Source organism: Callospermophilus lateralis, chromosome 12, assembly GCF_048772815.1.
Source record: "Callospermophilus lateralis isolate mCalLat2 chromosome 12, mCalLat2.hap1, whole genome shotgun sequence".
Lineage (NCBI taxonomy): Eukaryota > Metazoa > Chordata > Mammalia > Rodentia > Sciuridae > Callospermophilus > Callospermophilus lateralis.
This window is the reverse complement of record NC_135316.1, coordinates 20,954,344-20,972,294: the sequence shown is the minus strand read 5'-3', so window position 1 is coordinate 20,972,294 and position 17,951 is coordinate 20,954,344. Positions and strand designations below refer to the sequence as shown.

The following is a 17,951-nucleotide window of genomic DNA, read 5'->3' as shown; positions in this document are numbered from 1 at the left end:
TTGGCTCATACTATTTCCCATGGTCTCTCACTTTTTGTATACATTATTTACTAAGAGATAAATAAGTTATATAATTCATCATTGAACTTGGAATATATCTCTTAAATTAATTTTAAAAGTTTTATATTTTTATTTTACTGAGTGTTAAACTTTTTCCTTATTATGAAATGAGATACACTAATTATACCTGGAAATTATGGAAAAGATATTAAAATTATAAATAACCATAATTCCAGCAGCCAGAAAAAAACAGTCTTTCCATTTTGGTGTGTCTCTCCTTAGTCTTCTTTTGTCCTGGTGCATATTTTTTTTTCTTTTACAAAATTGGAATCACCATTTTTTAACTTTTAAAAAATGATATTTTATGTCTTAAGTGTTATTTAGAAACATGACTTTTTAATGGTTGTATCCTCATCAATGTATTTAAGATATTGAAGAAACTTTAATATCAAGTTTCATGATGTGTATGAGCCATTAATGTAACTAATATACTTTAGCCTAGTTCACATAAGCTGATCTTAAGTTTTTGCCCTCTCTCTAAACAATGTCAGACATGTTTTATTTCTAAGTATTAATTTAAGATCTGAGCATTGATGAAATGCTTGCACTCCTGATAACCAGCTTTCTTTCCTTTCTTTCAGTGTACTCGGGAAGCATTACACCTCCATGTGTAACATCCTTGTTTTCTCTCATCAATTCTGGGCCCTGTTATTGGTGCTCTGACCCTGTGTACCTTAAAAACCCTGGAAATTTATTGGATTTTCCCACCATGCTGGACTGACTTCTTCCTGTTTCTTTATTGTCTTCACCCGTCTGTTTTTTTTTTTCTGCAGCAGATGGTTACTGATGATCAGAGAGCTTCAGGACCACTGGACTCACCTCCACATTGACATCATAGCTCCTAGCCGACTTCCACCTTCCCACCTGGGTTAGTCTCCTATTCCTCCAGGCTACTATCATCTCCCTGTTCCCTGATCTTTCACTATTCAGCTGACCAACCCCTTCTGCTCCTCTCATCCTGTCCTTGCAGTGGCCATTCTTCACTGAAGTCCTGTCCTGTAGAAATCTTCTCTCATTTCTCCTTCAAACATTTGTTTCTTCTGCTTTTATGTCTGTCCATCTGGTTAACCCCTTTTTTCTTGGCTTCATTTGGCTCTACTTTGCAAAACAACTTTACCAGAATAGCACTTTCAATTATGCCACAATATTTACAATTTCTTGCCATGCATCTCATAAGAAGCACTTACATTCCATGTTTTTTTGTTTGTTTGTTTTTTGCTTGATGACTATTTCCTTTAAAAAAATGGTGCACATAGTCACTGAGACAGTTCCTTAGCAAGAATCATCAATGACCCCAGAATTTTAGGTATTTATGGTTTTTAAATGTACTAAGTCTAAATATAGGCCAGATTCCTCTCCCATTAAAAATATGCATTTGCTTGAAGTTTGCAGAGTTCAGAAGACATCTTCATGTGCTCACCATAATGTAGAATTCATACTGCAATTAAGAAAGGAAAATGAGTTGTTGGTTATTATTATACCGCAATTAGGGAAGAAAACCTGGGACAGACTTTTTGATTTAGCAAGTTTTTCTATGCCTCACAGAATTCCAGTTAGCAGAAGCTTCTGTCTAAAATCTTAGAGATGGAAACTCAGCTTGTATCGTCTTCCCTTTTTCCTTCACATTCCATTGTGTTTGCCTGTTTCCTTCAGTGAGAGAAACACAAGCTGAATCCTAACAGGAACCAGCAAGTACATGTGAGAAAAGTCAGAACAAGAAAAGAAGAGTGGGAGAGAAGGAAAATGGGCATTGAATTTATGAGTGACGCTAGGAAACTGGAACAGACAGGGAGCACAAAAGAGGACAGGATGCCCAGAGGGCTTGTCATTTTCTTTCTTTGGATTCCCAGTTCCAGGCCATCCCCTGCTTCAGTGTCATGAGAGGATGTGCAGTCCCCACTCACACGTGTCCAGTAACCCAGGCCACGAGTGTGTGACTGTTACTAATGCCTGTGGTCAAGCTGCTGCCATACATGCAAGTCTATCCTCTCCTTCTGGGGCTTAGCCAGCGTCCAGCACCTGGCATCTTTCTGAACTCTTCTCACTAATATGTGATTACCATTTTCAGAGTTTTACACTTGACTATGTGTTCAAAGAAAGCAAGAAGGACTTTCCATAGTGTACCAAATTGCTTCTTTCTCTTTGGGTAAAATAATTGCTTCTGTTATGAAAAACATGGTTCAATCCATTACATTCTGCATTTCTCTTTCTGTTCTTATTGTTAATATTTACCCAGTTCACCTGTCATTTTGTATTTTCTAATTATATACTGTCAGTTTCATTGTCACTGAAATCCTGTCTGAGATGCTGTTTCCAAATGAAATGAGATTCATCGTGTAGTCTTGTCTCTTAGAAAAGAAGTACATGAAATATTGTGAAAATGAGGCTCTGCTGGTTCCTGCTTGCTGGTCTGTCTGACTTATTCATTTCAAAGCTGTGAATCTGAATCCATGTAACACTGGGGCTTGCTGCAAAGATAGTAATTATGTTGTTGCTTGGAAGCTCTCATGGGACTAGACCTAGTTGATAGTTAAAGAAATAGATTTCTGTGACTTGGCAATGTTGTTATTCATATATATGCTTCTGCCTGATAAGGGAAATTTTTTAAACAATTTAAATTTTTTTCATTCCTTTTTCTCCAACGTCAGATCCCATGCATCAGATGTTACAGATTACTCTTATCCGGCTACATCCAACCATTCTCTGCATCCCCAGCTGGTCACCCCTTCCTACACTGCCGGTGATGCACTACCACCTGGGGCTGCAAACCAGGCCCCTGAACATGAGTACCAGCCCCCCTCTGCCTCAGAGAGGCACATGGCCCTAAACAGACCTCAGCAGCTGCCACCACCACCACCACCCCAGGCCCTAGAGGGGTCCCAACCCTCTGCACCAATGGCTCCAGCAGATTATGGGTAAATCAGTATTCCTTGTACTTTAGTTGCTACTTGTTTTTGCATTTGAATCTTAATGTATTGTGGAAGAATTTTAACCTCGATATTTTAGATATCAGAATATAGTCAAGACTAATTAGATGTAGACACTTCAGTGGTATCCTACTCTATGTTAAATAAAATAGGTGTGCTACTGACCCTACCTTATTACAGCTAAATTCCAGGTTGACAGCTGTGTTCCTGTATATGTGTTCTCTTTGCATACATACTTACATGTGTTTGAAAGGATCTTTAAATCAGGCATTGATAAAGGATGACATGCTGTTTTGTGAAACCGTTCAAATTCTCAAATTTCTCTACACGTCCTGGGTGAACCATAGAGAATGCTTATCACAGATGACTGAATCCTGTAACATCACTTCTCACACTTGGCTCTATAAACTTTCTTGACCTCTGGGCCCTTAGATTGTTCTTCCCCCAGGCCCTCTCCATTTCTGTCTGGGTTAGAATTCTAATACCTCTTTAAAAAGACCTTCCTTTTCACATGTTCATCAAATCAAGATTCCTCCTAGACTTTAATAGGGTTTCTTTAGCTCTGTTTTTGTCTTAACCCTCAGAGTAAGTACCCAGAGAAGTTGAATATATGCTTCTGTAATGTGTGTTCTTTACCCAGAGCACTGGTGTCACTTTCTAAATGTATGTTCTCAGCCCTCAAAGGGGAGACCACACAAACTTGCCTATTCTTTTTGTGCCCTGGTGGAACCAGGATTCCCAGAGTGCTTTCTTTCAGGCACAGAGAGGGCCTGTGGTACAGTTGACTGGGAAAACCCTTGAGTGAGCAGAAATCAGCTGATTTCTTGGCTTAGAACTTTTCAAAGCCTTTGACACGCTACTGGGTGCTGTGGTCCCAGGGCTTCCATGGAACTGGGCTAGAGAATATAGGATTTTCCTCATCTGGTTGGCCACACAGCCCTCAGGAGACAAGTTTCTAAGCCCTTTGAGATGTCCAGGATGAAGGATGCCATTGCTCTTCTGCAGCAACTACATTATTTTAGTATTCACAGAAGGTGCTTTCCTCTTCAATGATTGTGTGTTTGTGTGTGTATGTGTGTGTGTTTCAATAAGTCTTGTATTCATCATAATGAATAATGTAGGACTGTAAAATGACATAACCACAGAGTGGGCATGTGCATCCTGCAGTGACTGAAGTCTGGATGGTAGGGGGCATTCTGTCTGGGGGAACTTCTTTGATAAGGCATATTAGAACTCGGGGACATGGCCCTTTATTGTTACATTGGTGACTCTGTTTCATCTCTTTATTAGAATGCTCCCAGCACAGATAATTGAGTATTACAACCCTTCAGGACCACCTCCTCCTCCACCTCCACCCATGATTCCTTCAGCACAAACTGCTTTTGTCAGCCCTCTCCAGATCCCCATGCAGCCCCCCTTTCCTGCATCAGCTGGTTCCACATATGCAGCTCCTCCTCATCCGCCCTCAGCTGGGCTCCTCTTCACAGCACCACCACCTCCAGGTCCACCACCTCCCCCACCAGGCCCTCCTGGCCCCGGCTCTTCTCTTTCATCCTCCCCAATGCATGGCCCCCCTGTAGCTGAGGCAAAGTGTCCTGAGCCTGCACAGCCCCCGATAAGTGATGCTCGAAGTGACCTCCTTGCTGCCATCAGAATGGGTAAGTGGAGCACCCCACATATACACAGCCTTCCTTATAGAGAGATTTCTTTAGGTCTCTAGCACACTTCAACCTTGTTTCCTTCAAATGATAGCTCTACACATTAAATGATTTTTTGGAGTCAAAGGATGCTTGTTTGATTTTTTTTTAATATTAAGAGTTTTTTTGTAGCTGTCAGGAATGCATATCATGATAAAGAACTGAGAAGAGACTAGCAGCAGGCATATGGAACAGTGTGGCTCTAGAACTTTCCATTGAGGTGTTCATGTGCACCTTAGTCACAACTAATCTTCTTAAAATGGACTTTGCACACCCTTTTCTCTCCTCAAATTTCTAAAACCTTTTGTCCTTAAACTTAGAAAAACCAAGTCCAGTAGTCCTTTTCAGTCTTCTTTCCTTCTGGAGCAATCAGAACATTTTAATTCTCACCCCTATGTCGTGTCTCTAGGAATTCAGCTGAAAAAGGTGCAGGAGCAACGTGAGCAAGAGGCCAAGCCGGAGCCTGTTGGAAATGATGTGGCCACAATCGTATTCAGACGCATTGCTGTAGAGTACAGCGACTCCAATGACGACTCTGAGTTTGATGAGAACCACTGGTCTGACTACGGCCATACAGGGACGGTGGCAGGTGGACCACCAGTACAGTGTGTGTGGAAGTTTGCTGGGGATTTCAGATGGTTTCAGTGCCCAAATAGTTGTATTATAATCCTGTAGCTTAGCACCTTTTGTATTAATAATGTGATATTGCTTCTGCACATCCAAAATTTCTGGGTTTTCTCAGTATTTACTGTGTAATACTTAAGTGCCACTAAATATAGCACATCATGCTGCACACAAGGAGATATGCTGTAACTATTGCATTGTTCTGAAAACAGTATCTTGCTTCCCTCTTAGCCATGAAAGTATTTACTTTACCCTTATTGATCATTAAGATTCTGTAGACTTGCTGTGTATCTCTGAGCTGCCTGGAGTTAGGTCTTGGCAAGATTAATGACTGTGTCAAGAGTGATGTCTTCCAATCAGTAAATGACACTGTTTTGCCTTTTTTTTAATTTTTACTATGTGTTTCAGAAGAAGTTGGTTGTAGAGGGAAAGGTCTAACAACAGGAGAATCAAATGTTTCTGCATTCAGTTTCTTGATTTGGTAGCTACTGAGTGAATTCAAATGTTCTACTGAATAATTTCATTGCCTTTTCATGCACTTGTCAAATGTGAAATTGGAAGGGCCCTTTTTAGGCAGGTTTCCTGTGGATATTCACTTAATAAATGCTTGTTGGTGATTTTTGTATGAAGTTTCAGTGGCTCAGTAGTAATGCAAATGAACACAAGGTCCTTTTCCCTTTTAGGGACCATTGGGTTCACACTTAAAATATTGGCTATCCCTGATGGCTTGGGCACCAGGCAGCCGGAACAGCTGTGAGCCATCTAGGAGTATAGCCCCCAGCTAGACAGAGCTACCATATATGGCCCTGCGTGCAAAGGCAACCCACTCCATTTGGTCAGAATTTTAAAAGTTTACATTTAAGTGAAAAATAGTGACAGCTATTTACTTCTCAAGGTGCTGTGGCAGATTGGGGGTTAGCCCCATGCAGGGCCTTTGCCCTGTCCTAGAAGCACACAGTTCTCTTCTTTCATATTGTTGTTAGCACATTAAATTTTAAAAAAACGTATCTCACAAGATTACCTTGATTTGATCCCTAGTGGTGGCAAAGCACCTTGCTTTCAGCTCCGCTCACCCTATTCCCCTTTCCACATGGTGATCCCATAGACCTGACTCAGGCATACTACCAGGGAGACTCAAGAATGGCAGCTTCTACTTTGTAATTCTAGATAAGGACAAAGGCTTGTTTAGAATAAATAATTGTCCCAGACTTGGGTTGTAGATAGGAAAAATATGCTAAGGTCCTTCACTTGCTGTGGAGTTTGTGCCTATCTGCAGTACTTCCAATAGGTTGCAGGTGCTAGGAACTCTCAGCTCCAACAAAGGAAAGAATCTTGAGCTGCAGCTGAGATGTGTGAGTTGATGGGAGAATGTTGTAACAAATGATTTTTGTTCATGAATTCTGGGGAAATCAGCCAGCTGCCCACATCACCCCTGTGTCTCTGTGTGGATACCTCTTAACTTGGAGCAGCTGTTGTATAATGCCTGCCTGCACACTGGGTTTTGGTCACATAGATTTTGAAACTGCAAAGTCTCGTGTCTATACCCACTTTCCAAGGCCCTCCTTTGGCTGTGCATTCAAGTCCTCTCTGCTGCACAGCTGCTTGGTGTATGCCTCCTGAGCAGGCCCTACTTGGCTGTCACTATGATTTTTTTTTTAATATTAGCAACTATTAGTGAATTTCTAAATTTCTCTTTTTTCCAATGCAGAGATCTACTGTGTTGGCATTACTCTTGGTACTTCTACCAGTTTTAGTCTTATTCTGTGTTTATTGTAATAGTTTGCCTTCATTGTTACTGTTGGGTTAGGAGTATTCTGTATAATCAGAAACCTGGATTTAGCAATGATTCTTTGTTTTCTGGCCGTTCTCTTCTCTGGATGGAGGGAGCACCGTCAGCTACTATTCACTTCAGAATTTCTTCTATTTATATCCTACTACAATAAAATTAGTGGCACTTTATTCATTAATATTCATGAGCCTATTAATTACTAGTTGTCTTCCTGTAGTTTAAATAAAAAAGTTATTTTAATTTGTTTTTATGACTAGTGAGAAAGCTTTTGCCCTCTTGTGTTCTATTATCTATAAGAGAATGGAAAATGACTAAAATCCAGTATAGATTATTTTAGAGTATCTTCAACAAATCTGGTTTGGTCTAAATTTAAATCTTCTAGTATGGTATTCCCTACAAAGAACAAAGTGAAGAGTTTGAATTTTCCGTTTCCATTTTTAAAAATTTACCAAAACAAATGGAGAAAAGCATTTAACAGTGTATTTCATTTCTATAAATTTTACATTTTAAATTATAGTTATAATTTTAAGATTATTTTAAATTCTCCCCAGTTGTATTGCTCCATGTGTGTTAAGTTGAATATCTCATAAGCATTTTCCTCATGGCACAGACTCAGGCAGACAGGCTGGAAAGATGCCCGAATCCACATGTCACTGCACAAGCATGATGTGGCTGAACAGCAGGCAAATGATTTTTGCATGCTTAGCCCCAAACCTTAAGATTTGGTACACTTCTGATTTTCTTTACATAGGATCCTATTAGAAAATTAATGTTTTCATTTCAGTAAATTTTTAGCACATTGAAATCTTTTATGAGCACCAAGTGGCTAGGTTGTAAACGTTTTGTAATGATTTGCAACTAAAATACATGATACATTTTAATCCATTACAGACGAGTTGGAATGTATCAGCCAAAGTAGCAAGTAATTTTTGTTTTATGAAGCAGAGTATCTGTCATCTTGCAGTATTACCAATGCTGTTGTAAATTGAATTCAAGGTGGTATTAAAAAGATCCTGTAAAACAATTTTTATCTGTTTGTATATCTTACTATAGATTATGTACAAGTAACATCTAAATAAAATTACACTTTTAACCCTACAAGGTTCTGTTGTATGTTTGACTCTTAGGAGGAAGTTGGAAATTGTATAAGATGTTTATGTAGCATGTTCATTATCAGATAACAGACGATTCGACAATGATTCCACTTAAATTTCTGCATAATGTTTGTGTGGCTGTAAGTCCAGATTGAATTCTGTGAGTGCCACAAGGAAGCACTAGTATAGTTAGGAGAAGCCATTCTCGGAACAGAAGCAACATGTTCAGAAGTTAAAGGCTGTGGCAACGAGGGTCTTGGCCACATTTGGTCTGATAATAATAATGACTAGTACTCTGTAGTATCCATTGCTTGTGAATATTCATTGCTTACCCCTTAAAATCTTTTAAGATGTGCATTCTATTTCACATATGAGAAAACTAGGGGACCATGCATGATATGAAACTCAACCTGGGGAAGGAATTTCATGTTGGGAGTAATGAGAATCCAGATTGGATAGGTATGTTTGGTCTTGTTAGGAAAGACAGACTGGAACTTAATTCTTTGTAACAACTGCCTTGGACTGCTGATGCAAGCAGTAGATATGTTTATTCTAACACACGTCACATGACATGGTTAGTTCTTTTTGTGACCTCCACCAGACTGTGTGCTTTGTGTCATCCTTATTTGTCTTGCATCTGAGAGCCCCAGCACAGTGCCCAGTTAACTAGGCAATGAGCAACTCCTTGTTAAGTGATAAGATAATGGATGGATTTCCAAGTTACTTTTTAAACAAAAGGTAAATTGTGTGCAAATTTGAAAAACATGGAGTATTTTACTACATTCTTCGCATATCCTCTCTGTATTAGGACTTGTTATTTGACATGACTTTCTCTTTATTTGGGTGTATGGCTCACCAGACTGAGCTCAGTGAAGAAGGCAGAGAACTCCTATTTACTCTGTTCTGTTTATTGCATGCTTTGCCTGGCATTCAATATTAACAAGTATTTTTTTTTTGAGTAATTGTCATTTCTTGTACAAAATCAAAGGCTTCAACAAATATTTGAGGGACTAATAGAAGTTGAAATGCATGAATCTGTAAAAATACTCAGAAGAGTGCCTGACATCTAGCACACTCAGTGAATGTGAGCTGTTACTAACATGTGCAGGTCATTTGCTGGGGAAGAGTGAGCAGGCCAGTCCCTGCCTTTGTGGAGCTTCTTGTCTCGTGAGAAGCATAGTCACAAAATTGTGAATGCTCCCTGACTTACAATGAAGTTATATTCCAGTAAACCCATCATAAATTGAAAATGTCTTAACTTGAAAATACATTAATACATCCAAACTACTGCATATCCCAGTTCAGCAACACAGCATACTACAGGCTATCAGTTCTTGTCTGCTGTGATTGCAAGGCAGGCCAGAAGCTGCAGTCACTGCCATGGCCAGCATTAAGAGAATTGGGCTACATATTATTAGCCTGAGAAAAGATCCAAATACAAATTTTGAAGGATGATTTCTACTTAATGAGGATTGTTTTTGCACGAAAATATGGTTAAATAAAAAATCTTAAGTTGAAGTATATCATAAGGACATTCCATATTGCCAAATAAATAATGTAGATCACTTTACATGTACTCTAATTGGGAGTGAGGTAGAAAGTGGATGAAGTCTAGTCTGTGGACCAATGGAAGCTAAGATTTAAGAATGAGCAGAAGTTAGGGGCAAAGAGAAGGGAAAGGAGTTTCTCAATAGAGGGATGGCATTTATTTTCCTTTAGGAGAAAAGGACAATGTATAGTGATCATGCAAAAATATTAAAATATGAGTGAGATGGAAGGACCCAGACGAAGAAGGTACCATAAGAGGGACAGAAATGAGATGGTGGGAACCTCTCCTGCCCCTTAGTTAAGCCAATGAATGCTGCCACAATAATATGTCTACCATAACTGAAATGTACAGAAAATCTATTTATAGCCTGTTGACTTTTCATTAATCTCAACATCTTGATGCTTCAGATAATACTCATATATAGAAAGGATCTTAGGTATATTCTGTTCATATATTTAGAAGACATCTTAGTGCTAGTTCAGCTGCCTCATATTAAAGTTGGGAAACGACCATTGCTTGCGTTGCTAGTTGTTCAAAGCTCTTCGGTCTCTTTTAACTCTTATATTTTCAAACTGGTCCTCCTCTTTCACAGTGGGCCTTCAAGAATTACTTAACATTCTTCTTTACCCAACATTTTATTTTGCAAAAATTGAAACCTACTAGAAAGATGTTCAATAGACTTCCATCTGTTCATATCTATTCATCTCATGTTTTTTTTGGGGGGGTGCTTGGGATTGTGCATGTGAGGCAAACACTCTAACAACTGAGCTACATCCCCAGCCCTATTCATCTCATTTTTTATGCATTTCAAGGTAATTTACAGTTTGCTCCTGAACACTTCAGTGTACATATCATTATATTAGGGTTTAATGTTTTTATTTAATATGTTTTAGTAAAACATACTTCAGAGTAAGATGAACACATCTTCATTTATACCATTCAGTGAATGTTAGCAGTGAATAGTTATATAATGCAAATCGAGATGCACAGTATTACTGTGGCCTCAGCAAACTCCTTCATACCATTTTGAAGCTGGTTCTCCATCTCCGGTGTCAGAGAATTTTTTTACTGTAGATTAATTTAGCCTGCTTTAGATTTTCATATAGAGGAAAAAGTGGCATGTACTCTTTTGCATTTGGATGCTTTGAATGATAATGTTTTTGATATTCATGTTTTACTTGTATAAATAGTTATAATTTTTATCACTTAGTCATGTTCTAGTGTAGGAACACAATGGGTTTATCTGTTCTCTTGTGTAAAATTTATATAAGTCTTTTCTGGACCTCCCCATCATATATCTTGGATAAATATATTATACCATGTAATTGTCACTTTTTTTCCAAAAAAGTGAAATGTGACCATTATGTGAAGCTTTCAAAAAAAAATTGTGCTAGAATTACTTTAAAATGATTTATTACTTCACAATTTTTGGTGCAAGATTAGGATACAAAAAATACTTATAAATACATGTTAATGCAGTGGTAATGATTATGATGTGAAATACAGTACTAACAGTGAAATTGCTTGTTGTGTTGGGTGTTATGTAGAGTTTTATCACAACTAGATTTTTTTCCCCTGCTATATACTAGCAGTGTTGCTTGACATCTATAAATGTGGTTTCTGTGTTTGGGTAGGGGGGAGGGCTGGTCTGCTTGAGGTTCACTGAACTTTAATCTGTAAATCATTGTGTCTTACATAAAATTCAGGAAATATTTGGACAATTTTAATTCAAATTTGTGTCCCATTCTTTCTGTCCTCTCCTTATATTCCTGTTTCATGTTTGTTAAACCTTTTGATATTGGCCCAAGTACTTGAGGCTCTTTCAATGTAATTGTTTTCTCTCTTTTCTGCAGATTGGGTAATTTTTATTAATATTTCTTTAGGCTCACTGACTATTATCTACATTTTAGTCCTTTTTTTAATGGTGCTGGGGATTGAACCCAGGGCCTTGTGCATGCAGGGCAAGCACTCCACCAACTGAACTATATCTCTAGCCCTACAATTTGATCTGAAGCACATCTAGTAAATTTGTTATTTTTCTACTCTAGGATTTCTTATTGGTTTTTTTTTTAATAGTTCTCTGCTGACATTTCCTATTTGCTCATTTATTATAAACTTATTTTCCATTACATCTTTCAGGACAGGCTAGCTCTTTTAAAATTATTGCCTTATAATTCCAACATTTGGTCATTTTTAGGTTCAATATGTTTATTGGTTCTTCTCTTGAGTGTATGCCTGGTAGTTTGGGGCTATGTTTAGAATTTAGATACATTTTAGAGACTCTGAATTCTGTTATATTCCTTTGAAATGTGCTCATTTTTCTTTAAGGAAGTCAGTTAACATGGCCAGAATTAAGCACTGACCTCTTTGTCCTTATACACCCTGCTAGGGACAGCAGCAGAAAGTTTTCAAGTACTTTTAGTCTTAAGCTGCTAGGATTTGGCCTTGGAAAAGTTGTACACAGAATTTTTGGATCCCCCTTTATGGTTCTCTTTTCTAAGGTCCTCTATCACTTTATATCTGCTCTAGTCCCTGCAAACTTGGTCCTGTTTATTTTTGGTTGTTTGTTTTGTTGTTAGTTTTTAAGCCAGCAAAATGTGGGTTAAACCAGAAAGACTGAAGATTTTCTATTCAAGCTTAGCCATCTTGCTTGGCAGAATGAGATTTGCCTTCAGTCAAAAAGCAACCCAAATCTGGAAACACACCCAAAGATTTTCCTCCTTCCAAGCATCAACTCCCCTCTAGTGTCTATTTTTACTTCTATTTAATACCACCAATAGTTATGAAGTATATTTTGTTCAGTTTATAACTGTAGAGAGTTGGTTTGGAATAGATTAGACCTCAGTCCCAGAAAGCTCATTTCATATATACTGTATGCAATGTTTACTTTTAAATGTAAATTTTATAATGCAGGCTGGTGTTGAATACAAATCATAAAGGATAACTAGCAGTTTAATTTTTCTGCCAGGTGATCTTGTTTCTGTGAGGACCCCAAATAAAGCTTATAAGATCTTTATTAAGTGGTATCCAAGGGTAGCATGGTGTACTGTGAAACACTTGCTGTTTGTATCTCCTTATTTCTGTGAGTCAGAATGTTTTCTGATACATGCAAGTAAAACCATGTATGTTAATAATTAGAGAGTTGAGACATTTTTAAAAAGTGTCAGCTTTAACCCCAGTCTCAATTTTTATGTTCACTGAATAATCATTAATATTTTCACTGAGTGCTATAAATTTAGATTCAGGAACATAAGTTATGCAAATAAAATACTTCCCTTTTTTTTCTTTTCTTTTGAAACTTTTAGGGGATGGAACTCAGAACCATGCATGTTAGGTAGGTGCTCTAACACTGAGTTACAGTACCCTCACCCCTAAAATACTTAAATTTTCTTATTAGGGTTAATTTGCAGAAAGGGTTCCACTACCTAAGAGCTTGAAAAACTCTATGTGATGTCCTTGCTACATGATTCTTTTAGCTTTAGAGTAGAAAGAATTCACATGGTTACAGCACCTCATACTATACAATTTTGTATTCTGAAAAGAGTGCTAACAGGTGTGTCAAAGCTTGAGATGCTATATTTAATTTGGAGTGTATGGGTAACTTGTAGAGGGATCCCAATAGAGACTTCAGTGCTAAAGAGATCTTGCTTCAAAGCATACTCTTCCCCCACTCCCCCTGCCCCATAGCTGACACCTGTAACATATATTTGCCAAACACAATAGGGCTGTCCTGTGAATATTTGCACATGTAGCCTTTTAAGTTCCCCACTGCATTTACCCTGTGCACCTGGGATTTGAATAATTAGCTTCAAATACAGCACTATGATTAGCTAGGGGTGGTAGGTTGATAGAAGATTTACCATGAGGAAAAATTAAGAAAATACGCCAGTTGAGAGTGGTACTTACCACAAAGTGACATTTAAAGTATTTAATATTCTAAGATGTGCTTCAGCTGTGCTTGCCTAAAACCAATTCAAATAGAAGCCAAACAGTTTAAGCATGTGTTGCATACATGTCCTAAAAGTGTGAATGCCTTTGGCATTACAAGGCAGTGCCATTTGTGATGTATGTGACAGTGGCTCAAAATGCACCTTCAACCCTTTAAAAATTCAGATACGAGGATCTTGATCATTCACCCTCAGCTCATTTCAAAGACTTGGGCATTGATTTGGTGCAATTTAGTTTTAGTGAGATGTGTGCCAAGGTCTAGGTCAGAGAGTAGCACAGTGAATCACCCTAGACAATTTGCCATCAAGGGCCCTTGGATTGTTCCCCATCTGGGGACACCCATGTTGTTGGCAACCATTCTGTATCAATGCAGTTCACTGTGTTGCATTTGAATGAGGTCACAGCTCTAGCAACCCTGTGTCCCTCTTTTCCCCATTTTTGAGTGGCTCACCATGTCACTCTATAAGCCTCCCTCCACCTGCACATAGTTCATAATACAGGCTCCATCCTCACTCTGACCAGTGGTCCTTATTGTCTCTGCACATCACCATGGCTCCTGCCATCCTTCAACTCTCCTGAGTTATCAGTGTGTGGCTCCATATTCTCTCCTCCCAAGCCTTCCATTTCTATTCTGGTGCAACTTTGGGGGTACAGAAACCCTAGAAAATCACTAAAGGACCAAACCTTCCCTGAAAAGGTTATAATGTTGTGTTTGAGTTGAGATGCTGCTGAATACCAGGGAAGGAGCCAGGTCCTCTTTGATACTAAGCTGAAACTTGAGTTTTCTCCAAGGCTGATTTCCACAACCCCTACATCAAAATTACCTGGGGTATGGGTTAAAATGCAGAATTCTGAGCCCCATCTCAAAACTATTAGTCAAAACCTTGCACATGGGACCCTGACAGTCACAGTGTATCCAGTACTCCAGAGTGATACTTATTAGGTGCTCTCAAGTTCAAGAGACTCTGCTGTTCAATAATAGGAGTTCAAGGGTGCCACCATTGGTGACCTGAGATGTGGGTCAGATGACTGATGGTGCCACATGGACTTGGGGCTGGTCCAACATCCCCACTCCCCCTGGGTCCATCAGACTGTCCAGAGCTAGGCTTCCTGTTTGGTGGAAGACAGGGCCTTCCCCACATGTTTGAGCTAATGACTTGTTCATTTTCACCTTCAGACCTCAGGTGCAGGGGTGCAGAACTGCCATTCTAATGCCACATCTGGTTTTCCAATTTAATACTTTTTCAAAGCAACTCATGCTTCTCATTTTTTTTTGTTGTTTGTTTGTTTGTTTTGTTTTTTATTTTGGGTTTTTTTGTTTTGTTTTTGATGAGTCTTGGCTTCACAAAACACATGGGAGAGTTCATGGTCCTTTTCTTAATTAATTTTGTGCAGCTATTATGAGATACCTGAGATGGGGTATTTATCATGAACAGAAAACGTACTGGCTTGCATTTTTAGAGGCCACAAAGTCAAACATCAGAGTGCAGGCATTTGATGAAGACCTACTTGCTGCATCATCCCATGGTGGAAGGCAGAAGGACAAAGGGAGGATGAGAGATTTAAAAAGGGACTGAACTTTTTGTTTATTACCTTTTGTAATAAACCAGCTCCTACAATAATGAGATCACTGTCATTATGGATAACATGGATAACAGCAATAATCCATTCATTCTGCCCTCATAGCTTACTCACCTCTCAACACTATTCTTTTGGAGATTACATTTCCAACACAAGCTCTTTGGGGAATACATTTCAAACCATAGCAGACCTGGAACAGATCCTTTAGGAAGTCATTTCATCTCTGGTCATCCTACCTGGGGAAAAGAGTTGTGACCTTTGCCCAAGGGCTGGGCCTATCAGTGTCAATCACTGGATGAGCCTTCCCTAACTGGAGCATTATTCTCTACTCTATTTCTATCACTGTGGTTCGTGCAGCAGAAATATTGGCTGGTGTGCCTCAGACAGGCAGTTGCAAGTCAGTACCATTTTCCAGTCTCCCAGGGCTTCTCTCATGAACTCCCTGACCACAACACTCTCACGCCTACTTTGTCTTCTATCCTGGCCCATATTTCCTTCCCCCTGACTTCTTCCCTCTTCTATTCATTTCATGGATCTCCCTCCCCATTCAGTCAGCTCCAGACTGCATGAAGGTTCCCTCTTGCAGCAAGCCATGGAGATGGGAGAGGCAATGAATAACATTGGCAGGAACTCCAGCCCTTGGCCCCTACTGGGACAGCAGCATCAAAGGACACATTAAATAAAACAGAGGTCTGCATTGATTTTCTCTGGGTCAGGCATTTCACAAAGATGCTTTTGTTGGGGGCTCGCTATGGTCTGACACACTGAGCAGGGAGGTGGAAAGGGGAGATTTTCTCTCCTTCAAGTGCAATCAGACTGTTCCTGACCCTGCTTCCCTGGGCACCAACTGAAAGGTACTGAAGGGGCCCTACCCAGGGATTGCCTCTCCCATTCAGCTCATTGATTTAAAATGGGAAATGGAATAATTGTTCTTGATTATCTGCCCTCTGCTAAGACAAATGGCAGTGACTGATTTACACCCTGATGGGCCCTCGACCTTGCTCTGAAAAAGGCCCTCATCTGTGTTCACCCTGGCCCAGGATGTTACAGGGAGTTGGTAGCCAAGCAGACTAAAGCTAGAGCCTGCCCCCTCCCCATCTCCTGCTGGACTCATTCCCAGCCATGTGCTGAAAGGGAGCAGTCTGTTTGTTCTGAGGCCTTTGGAAGGAAGAGGTTGTGAAGTAGGTTAGGATAAATGTCTCCCTCCAGGACTGGAGAGAACAGGGGGTGGGATTTCCTGTACTTAGCTCCTCAGTGGATATTTTCAGGGAGCAGTGACAAGTATAGCCCGGGTGAGGAAATGGGGACAAGCCCACCTTTCTGGGGTCTGGGGCCTCATCTGGGGATGAGGGAATGAGCCAGAGTCCCCTGCAATCCAGCATGTCTTGGCTTGGTGATTGGGCCGTATAAGTACAGAACACTGTATGCCGGATCTTCAAACTACTGCCCTAGAGGGACACATGGAATACAAAAATTGATCACTGCATCCCCAGGGGCTTTCAGATGTATGCATAGCAGGGCAGGAAAAGAAGTGTAGATGGGGCTGCTGTAGGAGATCTGTGGCCCCTAGAGGGTAAGTCTGCAGAGAGTGTGACCAAAATGCTCGCTTGTGTGCCTTGTGTGGAAGAAGGAGTGTTTTGCAGGGTAGTGTTCTAGCTATGAGCTGTGAAGTCAGAAAAGGGCCAAAAGAGTGTGGACAGTGACTACATGCTATCCTGCTATGCATAGCACCTGGCTATGACTTATGCATTTTCTATCTCATTGAGCAGAGAAACCATTTCAATGAAATGGCAACTGTCATCCATCTTACAGGCAGAAAACAGAGGACAAGTCATGTGCCCAGGGTCAGAGAATTAGGATTCCAAGCCAGGACTTCCTGATGCCAGACAAGAGCTCCTGTGTTCAGACCCCACCCCATGCCATCCCAGCTGTCTGGACTCTGAAGAAGGAAGTTGGTGTCGGCCTGAGACCTTAGCTGCTTTGCTGCAGCTGCCTGGAAACTCTGAGCTATGCTGCTACTTTGAAGGTGACAGGCTGAGACCCCACTGGAATCCCAGAAGTGGTGTACTCCAAGAAGGGGACAACATAGCCTCTTTCATTGTCAGGCTGCTGACCTAGCTCAAGAGGCCATCCTGTACCAAATCTGGCTTCAAAACAGATTGTTCAGCTCCCAGAGTGTGGTGTTGCTGCCCTGGCCTGACTTTTGGTCCTTCCAGGAGTTTCACCCTGATCACAATAGTTGACTTTAACATCCCAGACAAAGACAGGTCGGGGATATGGGTCCTTCTCACTTGATTTTTTAGAAATTGTGCAGAATGGAATCCACCTCCCATTAAGTTACACTGTGGAAGTGCCCTGCTTTGCTCTGACAGGTGCGTCTGAACCCCCTGGGGGAATACCTGGAGCATAGGAGAGTGAAGTGTTGGAGAACAGGCTGTCAAGAGATAGGCAGCAGTGGACAGAGACGGTCCGTGGGTCAGCCAGGTGGGAGCCCTGAGGATGAGGAAATCTTGTTTGATCCCTCCCCCCACCCCTGGGATGTCCCACTCAGGCTCCTCTGATCTCCCAGGACAGGGAAGAGGAGTTGGTCCAGCTTGGGGAGTGCAGCAGGGGCTGATGGAGAAGTGGCTGCCACTCAAAGACCACCAGTCCCTACTCCTCTCCCCCTGCAGAGCAGCCAGC

General features: G+C 40.4%; 1 protein-coding gene across 1 annotated transcript in view; it reads left to right on the top strand.

Moving 5' to 3' along the window:
- The window catches only part of LOC143411811 (actin-binding protein WASF3-like), a 28,833-nt gene extending 11,589 nt beyond the window's left edge, over window positions 1–17,244 (top strand). The window contains exons 6-10 of the mRNA XM_077110700.1: window positions 1,720–1,880; window positions 2,709–2,975; window positions 4,278–4,645; window positions 5,094–5,289; window positions 17,082–17,244. Of these exons, the coding sequence (XP_076966815.1) occupies window positions 1,720–1,880; window positions 2,709–2,975; window positions 4,278–4,645; window positions 5,094–5,289; window positions 17,082–17,244 (1,155 nt within the window). The remainder of the gene's footprint in view (window positions 1–1,719; window positions 1,881–2,708; window positions 2,976–4,277; window positions 4,646–5,093; window positions 5,290–17,081) is intronic.
- Window positions 17,245–17,951: the final 707 nt, after the last annotated feature.